Here is a 15574-nt window from a genome sequence, read left to right as displayed (position 1 = left end):
TTTTTTTTTTTTTTTTTTTTTTTTTTTGCCTTTCCACTCTCCTTTTTACATTGAAGGACTCTCTATTTTATCCCACTTAAAACAATGTTACATTGGGTTAACTATCATAAGTATTTTATTGCTATTGAAGTATTTTTGTTGTTTTGTTTTTGTCAAAACCTAAGATGCAGATTCAGAATTTCTTTAGTCTCTGTGTGATGGAAATTGTGTAAGGTACTGCTCAATTAGAGGAGCCTAGTAATTTTTACTGCATTCCTAAAGAGGCAACAAAATCACTCAGTGTTTCAGTCAATGTCTGATACAGCCATCTGGAAAAGGGGCATATATTTTCTCCAAACATTTTCAACCCTATATCAAATAGGGGAAGTAAATGATAAAATCTGATAGTACTGTAGCCATCTACCAAGTCTATATTAAATGCTAATGTATAGATTCATCTCTTCCTCCTTAGTCCTGCCAGTCTACACTATATTCACTTCTATTGTACAGTTTAATTGTCATAAATATGCAATTCCACCTTCCCTACAAGACTACACCTTCTTTGAACTCAATGATCATTTATACATCTTTTTTCCTTGTTGCTTAGCTTAAAACTAGCACATATTAATAATTATTACTTAAATTTGTGTCTACTATCTTCAGTGTGCTATAATGGGTGCTTAAAGACATCTCATTTAAGTATCAATACTCTCAATGTAAAAATCACGTTTTCCCCTCAAATTTACAAATGAAGAAACTAAAGCTCAGAGAAGTAAAGTGCCTTGTACAACATGTACAGTTAGTGAGCAGTGTAGCCCAGATCCAAACCTAAGTGAAACTCCAAAACCAGGGGCCTCCTTGTTACCCTCCATTGCTTCCCAACACGTTAAGTCTGGTGTTTTATAGACATGATTTTCTCACTTAATCTTCAGTGTTATAAGTTAGATATTATTTCTACCATTTTACTGGAGTGAGAACTGAATAGATACACGTAGAAGGTGCTCTATAAAAATGTTTGCAGACTGAATCCAGTATTTACAGGGTAGCACTGGGAAGTAATTAAAGATGACAGGAGAAAGCATGTATGAGCTCAAATGCTGGTTGTACCTCTTACCCACTCACTGCCTGATACCAAGTGAGGTGCACAAAAGTTTTTAAGTTCTAGAGTCTTTATCAGTATACTTTCTTTAAAATGTAGTTACCTGGATTATTATTATAAAAAATTGGAAGCATACTATGCATCTATCAATTCTTTTTCTATAACAAAATGTCTTAGTTTACAAGAATTGTTCTAGATTATTTATTGTCTAAATTTTGTGTAACCATTCTCAGCTCATAACCCCTAAACTTTAAAAGTTATGTGAATAAATATTGCCTTTTAAAGGTTCAGTATTCATTTTTAAGCAATAAAGACATATGAGGTATATCATGATAAAGTCATGATGGGATCCATTACACTGTGGTAACAACTACAAGTTCTCAGGGGTACTTCAGGCCCGCAGAGGATTTTACAAGAGCCAACCTTTGTTCAGCAACCATAAGATCAAAACAACCAGGGCCGCTGACCTCCTTGTACTGTCAGTGTTTCAGGTTGTTTGATCATCTGTTACCAGATGAATAAGTGCCAGAGAGTCTCACACTGGCAATTCAATGTTTTTCCTCTAGGAAAAATTCAATCATATATATATATATATAACTTTTACTCAGCTTCTTTTTGGGTAAACCAAGTCAAATGGACACATCTATCCTCAAAATTAGAGAAAGTATCTTCACAGGAGAAGAAACTTTAGTGAATTCTATTAAAATTTACTTTAGTGAATTCTATTAAAATTTACTTTAGGATAAGAGGAGAACACATTTTATTCTATAACTAAGAGGTGCTTAAGAAAAGCCTTGCATGAGTTAAAGATCAAGGGAGCTACTCAGTCCAAGGTTTGGAGAATTTAAGAGAGACAAATGTGTAGCTGGATTTGTCTGATTTTTCTCATGCTCTAAAAAGAAGAATGAAAAGTTTCTACTTTGTCTTATTAGGAAAGACAGTGAAAAGGAAATCAATTTCTTTTTCTGGAAAAGAATGACAGTAAGAACAAAAATAATTGTGGAACTTGATTCTGCCTTATTCTGGGTGTCTCCAAGTCTTAATGGTATTTAGAGAAAAATGCTCTCCCCTGGAATAAGGTGGGTCAGGTAGGCATTCTTCATATCTGTGTGTTGATCTTCCACTATCAAACCACGTCAGCAGCTCTCTAATTCCTTTTTCAAAGTGACATTTTGACGTTGACAGCACAATTGTCCTCCTCCTTCTTTCAGAAATGAAGCGATTTAAACTGTGCATGGTGATGCATGCCTGTTATCCCAGGGACTTGGGAGGCTTCGGCAGTAGGATCACAAGATTGAGGCTAGCCTCAGCAACATAGTTAGGACCCATCTCAAAATATGAAGGGCTAGGGGTATGGCTCAGTGGTTGTTTACCCCCAGTTTCAATCCCCAGTTACAAGAAGAAGAAAAAAAAAAAAAGAAGGAGGAGGAAGAAGAAGAGGAGGAGGAAGAGGAAGAGGAGGAGGAGGTGGAGGAGGAGGAGAAAGCAAGCAAATTAAGTACAAAGAGGTCAAAGCCATACTTACTTATACAATTATTACATAACTGAGTTGAAAACAAAAGTCAAAATCCTTGACCTGCTGCCCAGGTTTCTACTATATAATTCTACCTGACTACAGAATCGGACAGATCTAAGCCCATTTGCTGAGAGAACTATCATGGGAGTAAATCCTCCTTAAATAAGCCTAAACATGAGTTTCTGTTGTGATAGCTTCATTTTACTCATGCCTGCACACAAACAGTATACCAAGTCAGAAGCCTACTGTGCAAGACAAGTTGAATCAATTCAGGTGATGTTTTACAAATATGACTCAATCTACTAGTAGATCAGAGATAAATAAAATATAACAAGCTTACTGACTTGGGATTCATGCTGACTTTCAGCTCACCTGAAGTGGGGAGGAATTTCAAATCTAAATTGGCTTTTACTTCTTGAACCACGGTGCTTTATTAATAAAGGTGGCGGCAAGCAGTCACCTACTTGGATTTGTTCCTATGTCTGTTCACATAGCCATGGTCTGTGAATGTGTCCTGCATATACAGGGATACCTCAGAAAGCTTCAAATAAAACCAGTGATTTTAAGAAGGGTAGACACTGAAACTGTTTGACATAAATCAGGGAGAAGTGTCTTTGGATTAACTAGCCTGAGAAACAATGTTGACAAAACATAAATAAGCCCCCTAGCCAGTTTTTGTCAATTTGGTTGTCATTCATTTTGAAAGCTAGAGGACTCATCTCTTTGTACCGTTTAAACATCATGACAATCTCTATTTACTAAATGGGAAAAACATAATTAATTCCTAAGTGCAGCTTCTCATCTTTATGGCACTTTAACCCTGCTTCTAGCAGAATTGCCTATGCAAAAGAGGTACATTGTTTGGCAATGGTTTTGTTTATGAATCTGCAGTTTCCTCCTTTGGGAAATGGTAATGATGATTATACTTTGCTGAAATGTTACAAGTGAAAGACAAACTAGGCAGCACAAGTAAATAATGGGAGGTGGTATCTGAAATAAAATACCTAATATTGGAGACATTTCTTTGATTAAGGATCTATCAGTTGTCAGTGTGGGGTCAAATTTGATCATCTAACTGAATCCGATTCAAAAGTAAGATGCCATGATATCTTATGCTATTTGTTATCTGCATAGAGCAGGAAAAGAGAAAGAGCTCATTCATATATAGTTTAAGTTAAAATTCTGTCTCAGTTTTAAAAAGGGAATACACAGCACCCTACAGTCAGTCAGATATGGTTATTTTTGTGTCAAACCAGGGCACTCTCATTTAAAAGAAAAAAAAAAAACATGGAGAAAAAGAAAGAGCTAATCTTTGAAAATGTTCTAGGTAATGGGCACTTTATGTAATTATCACATATTATTGTCACAGCAACCATGGAAACAGGAATTATTATCTGCACATTACAATTAAAGTTGAGGTTCTACAAACCCCAATCTCTTGCCATATGCACACAACAAGCAAGAGAGCTTGCCGAATTCCTACTCATTTTGGCTCTAAAATCCACACTCTTTCCTCTTATACTATGTGGCCATTATAATTTTACAATGGTTTGAACAGGGATGGGTAGTTATTTAAATAAAGAGGCTTGCATTTTTTATTACAAACAACATACTACAAAGACAGAAACTAGTTAATTAAGTTATGGAGGAAAATATTTTACAAACCACTTTCTAAACATGAGTACCCTGGAACTGTATCTTTTTTGATTCCTACTATCTGAGCCATCATAAAGGTGACTTTACATTTTAGTATAGCATGTCTCAACCTTGGAGTCATTATTTATTACATATTCTGGAAGAATTGTAAAGAAAACATCAATGATCTGTTTTTTTTTTCTAAGACAAATTATTTGTGATATTTAAAATTTTAAAGGGCTCATGAACATCTTTCAGAAAACCAATGCTTATTCTTATCTTGTATTTGGAGGAACAAACCTAGAGATTTTTTCCCCCTTGTACTGGGGATTGAACTCAGGGGTATTTAACCACTGAACCACTTCCTCTGTCATTATTTATTTATTTTTGTATTTTATTTAGAGACACTGAGTTGCTTAGGGCCTTGCTAAGTTATTGAGGCTGGCTTTGAACTCGTAATCTTCCTGCCTAAGCCTCCCAAGCCTCTGGGATTACAGGCATGTGCCACCACACCTGGCTAAATGTAGAGGTTTTAAAATTCACTTTTTTGTTTGTTTGTTTGTTTGTTTGGTGTGTGTGTGTGTGTGTGTGTTTTGCAGAACAAATTATAGGAATTCATTAAAGCAAAGCAAAACAAAGCTCCCGTAGCTGTGAGGGGTATCAAAAAGATTGATGGGGAGCTGCTACTGTCTAGGGGTTCATGTGGTACAGCTGAAGGTGACTTTTAATCTCATTGGCTACCAGTTAGAGGAGGAGAGCTTCTAGCCAGGTACCAGGTAAGACACCCAGTATCTTGAGACATCCATGCAACCTCTGTCCAGTCAAGATATTGATCACACTTTATTTCCTTTTTTAAAAGAAGTTGTAGCTCCAGATCATGCAAGCCCCAGTTTTGGTAAGATGTTATTTGTAAGCTTCGCACAAAGAGTTTGTTATTTGTGTTGGTCTGATCAAGGAAGTTGACTCAAGCCCCTTCACTTTTCTAGCATATGCATGTTTGCCCCAAGGTAAATGTGGGGACTTAGAATGTGTAGTTCCTGATTTTACCTGAAGATGGCATCCATCCCAAAGTTGTATGTGATTTGTATGAGGACTCTCTTCAAATTCACAAGCACTGTCATAAAATCCTTTCTACTGACTGGAAAATTTGTGCCATGTATGGTAAATGACTCTTCTTTAAGTGCTAACATGCTGACATGTTCTTCAGATGGTTGAAGATACACCTCTTCTTGGGCTGTGCTGATTCTCAAGCCATTTCCCTAAGGACGGTAAAAAGTATATCAAGATAAGATTGATAACCAGGCAAAAAAAAGTAAAACAAAAAAATTTGTATTTGGATTATTTATCCTATAAATTATTATCAGTAGGTTTTGGATTTTAGGTTGGCTTTCCTTATTGTTCCATGCATTTTCAGAATACATGAATTTAAATATTAGCTTTCACCAGATGCACTGCAAAGTATAAGCGTCTTGGTTTTGTATGATCCCACTTCCCTCATGAACTAAAATAACAGATAGCTGGCAAGGCCTAAGCATGCGTGTGATTATAGGCACCCTGATTTTACACACGAACACAAAAATTATATATTTCGAAAATATTAGTTGATGGTAAGGACAATAGGGAAGGAAGCTTTACTTAATTAAGCTATTCGTGTAAAGGACTTCTATGTACATAAGTAAAACAAATAAAAAAGGTCTATATACAATGATTACAGTAGGAGACTGGCATAATAATAAGGAATATAGATTGATCTTGGACATTTAGTTTGTCCTTGTATTAGTTCATTCATATTAATGACACATAACTTCTTAATATCTATCTTAATATCTATCTAACTAAAATTCAGACCACTTCATCAATTCTGAAAAACATTCATTTAGAGGAAAAAAAAATCTGTCATTCTGTCACTGATCCACATGTTTGAAATGTTTAAGGGAAATAATAACAGAGGCTGTTTACTAACAGGGGCTAACGTGACTTCTACCTTTCGGAATCATGAATGGAAATGCATGTGTATGCTTTTGAGTATGTGTGGCTATGGGGCAAGGGTAGACATAACTGAAAAGGGAAGGGAGCACTTCTAGGATTACTCTTGGTTTCCAGCATTTGGGAATTGACAATGAACATCCAAACCCTGAAAGCAGTTTCTCCTATGTTTCATACCTAAATTGGGATTTCAAAGTCAAGCTTTAACTGTAGCCTATAGCTAAATGAACTGGTTTCAATTTTTTTCACTTATTTATGACTGATATAAACAAGGAAATAGTAAAATCTATGTGGAAGCAAGGGGAGATGTAAAATTTATATAAACTCTATAAATCAGCTTTCACCTAAACACTGTCATCATACTTATAGTCACAGAAACATGATCATCATACTCTAAATTTAAATTTATAAGTCGGGTCCAAAGGTTTCCATTATTATTAGAACCCAGTGAATATATTTAGTTTTCTAGATATGTCCTCAGAGTGAGACATAGGAATTACACCCAAAAAAAATTCCTAAGATTTTTTTTTCTTTAGAATTACGTAAATTAATTTCAAACCAACCAGGTAAAAAGAGCCTGAGTAACCTGAAATGACATATGGTGTACTAGGGTTACAAAGCAATGTGCTTAGTACACTACCTCTAAGAGGACCATCAGCTGGAGAACATACTCTGTATCTTCTTCTTCTTCCTCGAGGTCATATGAGATGGTAAATGTCAACTGTCCTCCTACAGCTGGGAGCTACAAGAGAGGAGATGCATAATCATTATGGCACAGGAGATAGGTTATTAAATCATATTTTACTTACTATTTTTAAATAATTTTATTTTTCTATAGGGCAGTATTTGGAAGAAGCAGAAATCACCAGAGAAAAGAGTATTGATGACAGACATTTCTTTAGGAGTAACCTTTAAACGAAACCTTACCCATCAACTATAAGCCTGACATAAATATAAATTCATGTACTGTTTCCCCCAGTGTGGTAGGATTGCTGAACAGGTTAAGTTCCATGAAACCAAACACAGTCCTTTCTGTCATTTTCTCAATCTGTAGTATGAGCTTTATAATTCCCAAAAGAATAAGGATCATTGTCAAAATTAAAAGATTTCTATCCATTTTCTCTCCACTGTCTTTGGTCTTATGCAGCCAATGAGGATCTCTCTCCATTTGAAGGGCATTTTACCAAGACCAAAAGCTAGATGAGCTTTTGTTGTTGGTCAAAGGAAAATAAAAAATTAGCACACGGGCTGGGGTTGTAGCTCAGTGGTAGAGTGCTTGCCTAGCATGTGTGAGGCACTGGGTTCGATTCTCAGCATCACATGTAAATAAAATAAAGGTACATTGAGAATTAAAAAATAAAATAAAATAAAATAAAAAGAAGATCAGCACCAAAATTTATATTAAAATGCAATCAAAATTGCCTAAGAAGGTATACTTACCCCTGTCAAACAAATAAGCTTAGTTTGAATGAAGGTTATTATTCCCTTTTCATTAAACGAATTTATTTCCTTCAAACATGCAAGCCAAGCCTCCTACAATAAGTGCTGGAGGTTTATATTTTCTGTCATTGAGAGTAACCTTGCAGAAACTTATTAAAAAAAAAGGAATGCAATATCATTTATAGGACAGGAATCAAAATTGGAGCTGTGACTGACAGATTCAATGCTAATGCTGCACTTCTTACTTTAAAAATTCTACTCTAGCCTTGTAAATAAAGACATTCATAAAACAAAGTTGATGATTTGTATTCTGCTGTTTGCTCTTTGCTGACATGCAGAGACCCAGCTTTGCAGCCCTTGGCTCTCTGTGGCCCTTCATTGCAGACTCTGACCAGAAAGCAATTCCTGGATAGGCACTGGATAGAGGAGGAGGAGTCCTGATTCCTTTCAGAGTTGTTCCATTGGGACTGCACATAGCTTGCTATGGCTGATTAAACAGGATTTTAAATTGTAGCTCTGCACTGTCTTCTAAGAGCTCATTACATGGTGTTCTAGAAGGAACATAATTTCTGAAAACTTTTATTTCCCTACTCCACTGAGAAATGGTCCCACTTTAATGTCTTTTCACATATAAAATAATAAATATCTGTCTGGACTATAGCATTTGACATTATTGTGAGTAATGAGGGGTGAATATATATAAAAGGCTTTGGGTTCTATTAAAAAAGCATCCAAAATTTTACAGAGCATGCTTGTTCAAATCAGCCAGACATTTTCTCAATAAGAGGAATCCAAAAAGGCAGCAGAAAAAGAAAATGTTTTATATTTTTCAAAGAGGACTGGACTACTTAGAATTTTCTAAATTAATTAAATTATTCAGTCAGAGGTAGACATTGTTTGGGAAGAACATTGAAATATAGGTCTGTAAGATTCCAAAATATTTTGGACTTTCAAACATATTTTGATTATTTAAAATTTGCATTACATTATTTTTATTGAATATGCTTATCTAAAATTTAAAAATTATATTAACTAAGAAAATTCCTACAGAAAACCAAAGATAAAGAATTTTGAATTAAAGGCAATATTTTATTTTGCTAATAAAAGCCAAAATGTATATAATTTGAACATTCAGTTTTAAGACTATATATGAAACAAAAAAGTTCACTTATACTATTTGATTTTTAATATACTTTCTATACCTACTTGAAATATTTATAAAGTCTCATAACACATATATAATATGAGAGAGGAAAGGAAAGGAGTAATGGGGAAAAGAACTAAATAAATATATAAGAAAAGAAGTGTCTCATGCAGGTCAGTGATAATGTAAAATACAAGTAAGAAGTAGGCCCTCTATTCACTCTAATAGTAATGAAAAATTATGCTTTCACTCATACTTTATAAACCAATGTATTGCAAATTCTTTCAGGCATTTTGATAGTCATATTTTGGAATTAATAGAACATTTTTTGAATCACCTAAAATTTTTCACAAGTTAATCCAATTTACATCCTGCTAAATTTTGTGAAAGACAGATTGTTTTAAACATGTGTATGGTACTGTTACCAGATATTCTTCCCCATGGTAAAAGTACCAATTTGTAGAGTATTAGAATCACTGTCTTTTTCCTTAACTCTAAAGGTGCATATTTATAATCATATCTGCATAACTACTTAGCCAAATACTGATTTCAGTAATTTTTAGAAAGGATGGCTTAAGATATTATCCAACAATTTAGAGATTGTATCTCTAGGAATAGCTCATTCTCAAAGTTGTTTTTTGTTGTTGTTGTTGTTGTTTGTTTTAGTTTTCCTACAAATCTGTAAAGCAAACTCTTCGTAAGAAGTGACATCAAGCATTTCCTAATGTTGCCACTGAATGTGTTTCCTTCAAAGAGTACATACTATTGTGTGGGACGCTATAATGAGTCAATTTTAAGAAAACAACTTCTCTTCTGAGGAATATTGATTTTTGGTGGGAAAGCTCTGGGAATATTCAGTCTATGTTGTCCTTTCCTAAACCTTTGAATGAAGACTGTTCTCCATTTCTCCATTCCTCCATATTCCAGATGTTACCTTTGTTAGACTGCTCCTTTCCCTTGCTTCCACAATCTCTTATAGACCTTTCAGTATCCTAACCCTCACTCTCTTCATCAAATTAAATGTGCACCAGAGTGCAGATCATCAGTTAGCTTCAATTTCTCTTCCATACTTATTTATTACTTTATTGTCAAACTTGCACACATGAAGTATGGCACTAATTTTTTTTTAATTTTCTATCTATCCATCCTTTCTTATTTCATCTCCTGAATCCAGCCGTCCGTTTCAATGGAGTAGTGCTCCATTGAAAGAGTGTCTTGATATGCCATATATAAACTATATAGCAACCAATAATGACCGCTTTTAAAATTTTATTTGTAACTGACATCATATTTATGCATTTTTGTGGGGTACAATGTGAGGTTTTGATAAATGCAAACATCAGTGAATCATCAAAGCATACTCATTATCTCATAAATCTATCATCTCTTTGTGGTAAGGACATTTATATTTTCTCTTCTAGCTATTTTGAAATAATCAGAGCAATATTGTTAACGATAGTCACCCTATCATGCAACAGAACACCAGAGCCCACTCCACTGGGTAACTGTGTACTCATTGGTCAATTTATCACTGTTCCTTTCTCTTTCCTCCTCTTTCCAGACTCTGGTAACAACAATCTACTAACTATATGACATCAGCTTCTTTAAATTTTACACGAGTGCTATCATGTATTATTTATCTTTCTGTGCCTGGCTTATTTTACTTAAAAAAATGTCCTCTAGGTTTATCCATGTTGCTGGAAATGATGGGATTTCATTTTATAAATGGCTGAATTGTATTCCATTGTGTATATGCATCACTTTACCCATTCATTTTTGATGAATGCTCATTTTTGATGAATACTTAGGTTGATTCCATATCTTGGCTATTGAGGATAGTGCTGCAATAAACATAAGAGTGAAAATATCTTTTTACATAGAGTGATTTCATTTCCTTTAGATATATATACCCAATGGTGGGATTGCTATATCATATGGTAGTTCCATATTTAATGATTTGCAGAATATACTTACTGTTTTCCATAATATCTCCACTAATTTACATTACCATTAACAGTATATCAGAGTTTTTCTTTTTGAGCAGCCACTATCGTATTTATTATTATTTTTTTGTTTGTTTGTTTGTTTTGACAGCAGCAATTCTAGTTGAGGTAAAGCAATATCTCATTGTGATTTTTCATTTGTATTTCCTGCTGATGAATGATGTTGAACATTTTTTTACATACTTGTCCATATGTCTTCTTTTAGGAAATAACCTATTCAGGTCTTTTGTCCATTTTTAATGGATTATTTGGAGGGTTTGTCTGTTAGTTTTCTTTTTGTTTGGTCTTATATTATTGAGTTGTTTGAGTTTCTTATACACTTTGGACATCGATACTTTGACAGATGCATAGTTGCAAATGTTTTCTGCCATTCTGTAGGTTATCTCTTGACTGATTCATTTTCTGTACAGAAAATTCATACTTTGGTGTAATATCATTTGTCAATTTTTGCTTTGTTTGCTTTGAGGCCTTATCCAAACACATCCTTGCCTGACCAATGTCCGAGAATATTTTCTAGTCGTTTTACCATTTCTGGACTTAAATCGTTTGATATATTTTAAACTGATGTTTGTTGTGTGGTAAGACAGAGGGGCCTAACTTCATTCTTTTGCATATGGTTATCTGGTTTTCCTAGCACCAGCTGTTGAAGATATTGTCGTTTCTCTCTCCATTATGAATTCTTAGCACCTTTTTCAAAAAATGATTTGGCTGATCATAAGTATGTAAAAACTACCTTTGTCTTTTCCATTCAGTTACATTGGTCTATATTTATGTTAGTATCATGCTGTTTTAGTTACTACAGTTGAGTACTATATTTTGAGATATTAATTCTTTTAATTCTATTCTTAATCTTATATGACATGTAATAGTTCTTAAGATTTTTTTATTCCTTTGTCATCCATTACACTGAACTTCCTCATTATTTTCCTTGTGTTGGACACAGCTATGCATTATTTAAATACATTTTTAAAAAATTATTCTATACTCAGTGAGTGACTGTAAGACTCTTTTTCATTCTCCTTTGGTTGTCACATTTCACATGGACTCCTCTCTCATGGACTGAACTACAACTAACCTAATTCCTCAATCTATGTCTTTTGGCCTAGGCTTTGTCCCTGTGTTAATCTGCTCAAGCCACTATAATAAAGTATCAGAAACCAAGTAGCTTAAATAACAAAAATTTATTTTCATAAAGTGCTGGAGTACTCACAGTGTACTTTAAGCTACGTCATATCTATGCTAAGCAAAGTTTTCAGTGGACACCAGGTAAGGTAGAACATGTCTATAATCCCAGTGATTTAGGAGGCTTAGGCAGGAGAATTGCAAGTTTGAGGTCAGCTTCAGCAACTAAGTGATACCCTGTCTCAAAATATGATAAAAAGGGCTAAGCATCTAGCTAAGATCATTCCTAGGTTTAATCCCCAGTAACATACAAATAAAAAAGCAAGTACTGCAAAAAAAAAAAATGTGGAATAGAAACTAAGGGTAGCATTGTATGATCAGATACTTACGTTTGAGAATTTGTATACAATTGGCCCTCTGTATTTTCGGGTTCTACATCTGGAGATTCAACCAATTTTTTGTTTTAGGTATATATGTCAGTAGAATGTATTTTGACATACATGTATAATTTGGGGCTTGGTATACTCAATTCGTGAATTTTATCTTTGAGACTTTCAGATTATATAAAAACATCAGTCAATAATCAAATAAGGTATCTAGCATACTAATTATCTCATTTGGGGAAAATACTGATTTATGTAAATTTTTTTCAGTATTGTACATGCAGACAATAGAACGTTTCATTTCCTCTAACTATTGAGGAACTAACCTGTTATCTTTCTATTGGCTAGAGAAATATGATTTTCCACAGGTAGAAGTAAGTGCAATTTTGTTTACATCAATGCAATTATTATGTTTACTGGGTGGAAGGGAGTATACTCACCAGAGATGAAAGGATATATCCCTTTCAAAGAGAAAGTGAATTTACTGAGAATAATTCATTCCATAAGGACCCCCACAAGACAGCCTTTTACCTCTCTCTCCATATGTACTAAGGGATATTCTCTTCAGAGGGATTCAGATATCAAATTGAGAAGGAATTTCCCACTGTAAACAGAGGAGCAGCACCCATGGTTTCCTGGAGATAGTTCAGAGTTAAGCCCTTCATTCTCCAGATCCTCAGCTTCACCTCATTAAGAAAAGAACAATACAAATAGCTGTTCCCCATGAGTACCTGTTTTAATTTTACCTTCAGGGGAAAGAAACAGCTTGTTTGCAAGTAACATTGTAGTTACTATGCACTGTATAACCTAATGTCACACATAACAATAGAGCGTGCCTGGCACACATTGCATTAAAGATTTAATGAGGCAAGGAAGTTTTCCCTCACGAGTGGAAAGAGCTAAAGGTAATTCATATACCTAAGCTTTACCAAAGTATTTTGTATGAGGCTGCTTGTGTTCGACTTTCTTTTTCCTCCCCTAATCTCAAGAAATATGAATTGCAGGATGAAGGATGGGATAACCTATTGAGGACAATGTATCTGGAGAGGAAATACATTTCATAAAATAAGCCTGGGATATTCAGTTCTCTGATGTCAGATTATCATCACTGTTATCCCACTAAATGGAGTTTAAAACCTAATATTTGCTTTTGCTTACCAGAACAAATACTTCAAGAGGGCTATACTAAAGTCAGATGAGGAAAAGGCTTTGTAATACTGAGCAGGATAAATTAAGCATATCTGCCAAACAGGGCAAGTGATTCATCTCTCTAGATTTGGAAGCCTCATAGCATTAACTCAAAAGGTATCCCTCCCAGAAAAGTGTTTATTAATGCATCTGTTCAAGGAGATTTCTTTTAACATAGACAAATTATTCTGCTTCAAGGTTTTATTGTGTTCTTCCATACAATTATAACACTGAAATAGGAGTATTTTTTTAATTTAAAGGTTGATAATTATTAGAATAGAACAAAGGCAAGAGGAAATAGAATTTCAGAGGGGCAGAATTAATATAGATAGTCTTAAAGTTGATCACTTTTAGTCCATAGAAAATGGACTGGACTAGGAGTTGTGGGTGTCAAGCAGAGATAGTACATCCCAGAAAAGTTGCTTTAGAAGGCAAGAGACCAGATTATGGAGTCTAGGAGGGACAAAGAAGAAAGCCTTGGGGAAATGTCCTTCCTGCCCCCTTTTCTTCCTGCTTTTCCTGGCTTCTTTATTTCTTTTCCTCCTTTTTTCCTTCTTCTCTTTTATGGTAACCACTACACAGTTTCATAGTATGTTTTTTTTTTTTTTTTCTTTTTCCCCACATGTGCAGGACTTAGAATTGGTTGGGGTAAGAGGGTTGAGTTTGCGACTGTTCTTTGACTTGACCACTATAATCAGTCCAATCTGATGATTGTGCATTCCTCTCTGTTTGGTATCATCTACATTTCCTAAGTATGAAGTGGCGATTAAAATTATTAATGTGACAAGGCCAAGAACAGAGTTCTTGGATGGATGTGTGGAGAGACTCCCTCAGCGTAACCTGCCCTGATGGACTAAGTGGTGTCCTCCTAGCTTCCTTTGCCAATTGAATTCCCTGGTAATATTTACTTCTCTCACAATTCACTCTAACTCTGCAAATTCATATTGACTACATTCTTGTCAATATTAACATGCTGCATTTCTTTTGGATAATGATAAGAGATATTCACTATAATGAATTGACAGGAGGTAGGAGTAATTGTGAGAGACATATACAGAGAAACTGAGGAGCCAATGTGTTTCCCATGTGAGTTTTTGTTAAATTGCTTCTTCACGTGAATAAGACTGACTAGTCTTCATCATAAATTTCCTGTCATCTGTGTAACAAAATAAGACCAAGTTATAATTCAAGGCGAATAGAATTTCAAGAGTTTTATCAGATCAGAATACTTTTGGTTGGAATTGAAAAACCAGACAACCAGTGGTTCTCCTAAAATAAGAAATCCAACAAAATTTGGTAGACAAACTGATTTTTAAGATACAGCAAATAGATATTAGTGGTTTTTTTTTTCATTTTTTAGTTGTCAATAGACCTTTATTTTATATATTCATATGGGGTACTAAGAATTGAACCCAGTGCCTTGCACATGCTAGACAGCCACTCTACCACTGAGCCACCACTCTAGCCCCAATATATTAGTCCCCCCCCCACTTATCTTTTATGAACAGATCTGTTTGCGGGCTTTTAACAATACAAGGACTCTGTGATTAGATTTGCTAAACATTGCACAAAAATGATTCAGTACTTAAAAACCCAACATCTCATTCAATAAAATAACATTTAAGGTTTTCTTTAAGTTTTCTGACTTAGAGAATTACTCATTAATTTGTGACATGCCCTGATAAAATCTTGAGTTGAAACAGTATAATCTCAACAGATGTTGATTAAGGGTAGCAGCCAAATTCTCCAAACTGTTTTGTGTTCTCAGGCCCAGACTCAAAAACAGGGTCTTTGCAACAGCTGTTTATTTTCCATTTACTCACTTTCTGTTTGGATAGAACATTCCATTGGTCCTCTCGCTATGAGATAGATTAATTTATGTGTAAATATTCTGTACCAAAAATACATGTAATACATAATTAAACATTGATCTAATTGAATAAACCATAAATTATGGTTTCATTTACACACAGGTTGCTTATTGACTAAGGCTTAAATTTTTTTCAAGGTCCCTGCCAAGAAAATGGAAAACTGCATTCCCATGATATACTATATTGATAATGATTAAAATAGCAGAAT

The 15574-nt window shown here is 34.5% G+C and overlaps 1 protein-coding gene across 8 annotated transcripts in view; it reads right to left on the bottom strand.

Moving 5' to 3' along the window:
- The window catches only part of Lama2 (laminin subunit alpha 2), a 559330-nt gene that overhangs the window by 261132 nt on the left and 282624 nt on the right, over positions 1-15574 (bottom strand). For all 8 annotated transcript variants that reach the window (XM_048798152.1, XM_048798156.1, XM_048798128.1 and 5 more), the window contains exons 13-14: positions 6856-6957; positions 5277-5488 (exon numbers count right to left, since the gene is read on the bottom strand). In XM_048798152.1, the coding sequence (XP_048654109.1) occupies positions 5277-5488; positions 6856-6957 (314 nt within the window). The remainder of the gene's footprint in view (positions 1-5276; positions 5489-6855; positions 6958-15574) is intronic.

This window comes from Marmota marmota, unplaced genomic scaffold (assembly GCF_001458135.2).
Source record: "Marmota marmota marmota unplaced genomic scaffold, marMar, whole genome shotgun sequence".
Lineage (NCBI taxonomy): Eukaryota > Metazoa > Chordata > Mammalia > Rodentia > Sciuridae > Marmota > Marmota marmota.
Note: the sequence above shows the minus strand (reverse complement) of the source record. Positions and strands in the feature narration are given on the sequence as shown.